The sequence below is a fragment of the Anguilla rostrata genome, chromosome 12 (assembly GCF_018555375.3).
Source record: "Anguilla rostrata isolate EN2019 chromosome 12, ASM1855537v3, whole genome shotgun sequence".
Classification (NCBI taxonomy): domain Eukaryota; kingdom Metazoa; phylum Chordata; class Actinopteri; order Anguilliformes; family Anguillidae; genus Anguilla; species Anguilla rostrata.
In genome coordinates this window covers 38,271,141-38,273,640 of record NC_057944.1, presented here as the reverse complement: position 1 = coordinate 38,273,640, position 2,500 = coordinate 38,271,141, and the positions used below count along the sequence as shown (strand labels likewise).

The 2,500-nt window shown below is 54.8% G+C and overlaps 1 protein-coding gene across 1 annotated transcript in view; it reads left to right on the top strand.

Moving 5' to 3' along the window:
* The window catches only part of nectin1b (nectin cell adhesion molecule 1b), a 94,445-nt gene that overhangs the window by 72,805 nt on the left and 19,140 nt on the right, over window positions 1-2,500 (top strand). Inside the window, exon 5 of the mRNA XM_064303001.1 lies at window positions 2,287-2,438. Within this exon, the coding sequence (XP_064159071.1) occupies window positions 2,287-2,438 (152 nt within the window). The remainder of the gene's footprint in view (window positions 1-2,286; window positions 2,439-2,500) is intronic.

The following is a 2,500-nucleotide window of genomic DNA, read 5'->3' as shown; positions in this document are numbered from 1 at the left end:
GTCTGTCTGCGTGTGTGTGTGCCTGTGTGTGTCTGTGTGTGTGTAGTGTGTGTGTGTGTGTCTGTAGGGTGTGTGCGTGTGCGTGTCTGTGTGTGTGTACACGCACACGCACACATACACAGACAGACAGACAGACATCAGACACACACAGGAAACAGGAATTAGTGTTGAAAGGAGAAGTCCACATCCATATGTGCCAGCTGATGAAAAGAGTGCAGTCACCCCTCCTCCCCCCCCTTCACAAACGCAGAGCTGCTCCTCCGTTTCCCAGCATGCCCCAGTGACAGTGACAGACTGACTGCGGAGGAAACAGAGAGTACAGACAGGGTCTCTGCGGCTGGCTGGAGGATCTTATGGGATGTTTCTCACTCAGTCGGAGGGAGCAGGCTACGGCTCTCAGATGCTCCTCCTCTGTGTGGGGGCGTGGCTGCGAGCAGCTTCCCCGCCCGCTCCCGTCCCCAGCCGCCGCCCGACGGGGGGGTTCAGACGCTCCTGCGCTTTGTCAGACTCGCGTGATTCTCACGCGCGACGTGATTGGGCTCCAGTTAATCTGTGCAGCGCCTGTCTGCTAGCCTCCGCGCGGCTCCCGCGTCTTCAGACCAGCGCGTCACCATCGAAGTCCTCGACAGGTCGCTAACGTGGACTTCCAACCGCCACCCGCGCCCCCCCTGGCCCCCCCCCGGCCCCCCCTCACCCCACCGCCCCTCTCCTCCCTCCCTCTCTCTCTCTCTCTCTCCTCTCCCTACCTCCTACCTCTCCCTACTACTCTCCTCTCTCTCTCTCTCAGTAAATGAGCCGTCCGTCTCGTTCTCCTCCACGTTTGGGCGATCTAGCCTCTCCCTGCCTCGAGACTGGGATTGAGAACGGGCCGTGGAGGTAAAGAGGAGATCGCTTCCAGCGTTATATCTGAAATTAATAACACATCATTTAGGGGCTTAAACAGGAACATGTGTTTGGCCAAGCTCAGCCGATTCGATGTCACACTCTTCGAGAGCAGGGCGAGTACCCAGAATTCCCTTCTTTCTCCCTCACCCACAGCAGGTGGGCTGTTTAAAGCAGTCAGCCCTGGAAACTGTAGCCTGTTCAATGTGGAAGCCCATACTTACATCCACCATTTTTCCTCAGGACTTGCCAAGTGTCATGGTCATGTTGTGTTGTGCTGGTATTAGAAATGGAGAACTTGGTTTTGTCATTTCAAATTTAAGGAACAAATGCAACAGAGTTTCAGTTAAATGTAGTCTGTGACACACATGAAAAAAGAAAGAGAAATGTCAATGAGAGGTGTGTCCAAACCAGAATACCCATGGGAGGAAACGCACAAGTTGTGTCTTGTCTTATATACAGATATTTTTTCTTCACAAAATGGTATTCGGGCGATATTTGGAAAACGTGTGCATTGGAGAGAAAAGAAATGTATTTGTTGAAATAGTATTTGTCGCGCGCTATAAAACACGTTTCGGTGCCTTTCCGGACACATTGACTGATGTGTTTATTGAATAACGGTGCCAGTCAAAAAAAAGATACACAGAAGTACAGGGACATTACTCATAGCGAATCTGTCTGCAATAACTGCAAACAGACTCTCAGAAGAGATTTAAGACTCTTGTCCTAAATCTCTCTGAACCAGATGCCAGCTGTGCACAGGTGAGGCTGTCTGACCTCTTTCAGGTGGGACGTGTTGGGGCTGTTCTCTAAAACGTGGGGGAAGGGGGGGGGGGGACACATTCGGATTACACCCTCGGGGGCAGAGCCAGCACAAGGACCCAGGGGTGACGGGTGTTTGTCAGTATATCAGTGCCCTGCTGGAGAGGCTGTCGTTAGCGTGCGGGCTGTCGTTAGCGCGCGGGCTGTCGTTAGCGTACGGGCTGTCGTTAGCGCGCGGGCTGACGTTAGCGCGCGGGCTGTCGTTAGCCTTAGCGGGCCGAGGACAGACAAATTGCCGCCATTCTGAGGCATTCTCTCCTGCCTGTGAGGACCTGTCGTGCTTTATTGGACTTTTTCCCCCAAGCACTCAAAACGGTGACAGCCTGTTTTTCTGTCCCACAAAGGATGAAGGGGTCGTGGCTCTGTAAAAAAATGGCAGGTATGCACTCCCTCCACCCCCCAGCGGTCCTCCGCCAGGTGCTGACGTCTTTTCCCCGAAGACAGGCGTGGAGAGCACGTGATCATCCAGGACTGTTGTTGTGTGTCAGGAGAGGGTCAGCGACCGTGGCGGGTTTTTGTTTTTCCCCCCCGTCCCTCTCGTTCCTGACGCCCGCTTCTCTGGTTTTTGTTTGCCTCCCGCAGCTTAAACGGGTCCATGCCCAGCAACGTGGAGATTCACAACAAGACGCTGTTCTTCAAAGGGCCGGTCACCTACGAGGTGGCGGGGACGTACGTGTGCGACGCCACCAACAGCATCGGGACGCGCTCGGGCCTGGTGGAGGTCAACGTCACGGGTAGGTGGCCTGGCTCCGCCTCTCTTTCTGGCGCCCCCTGCTGGTGGGACGCGTGCGGCTTG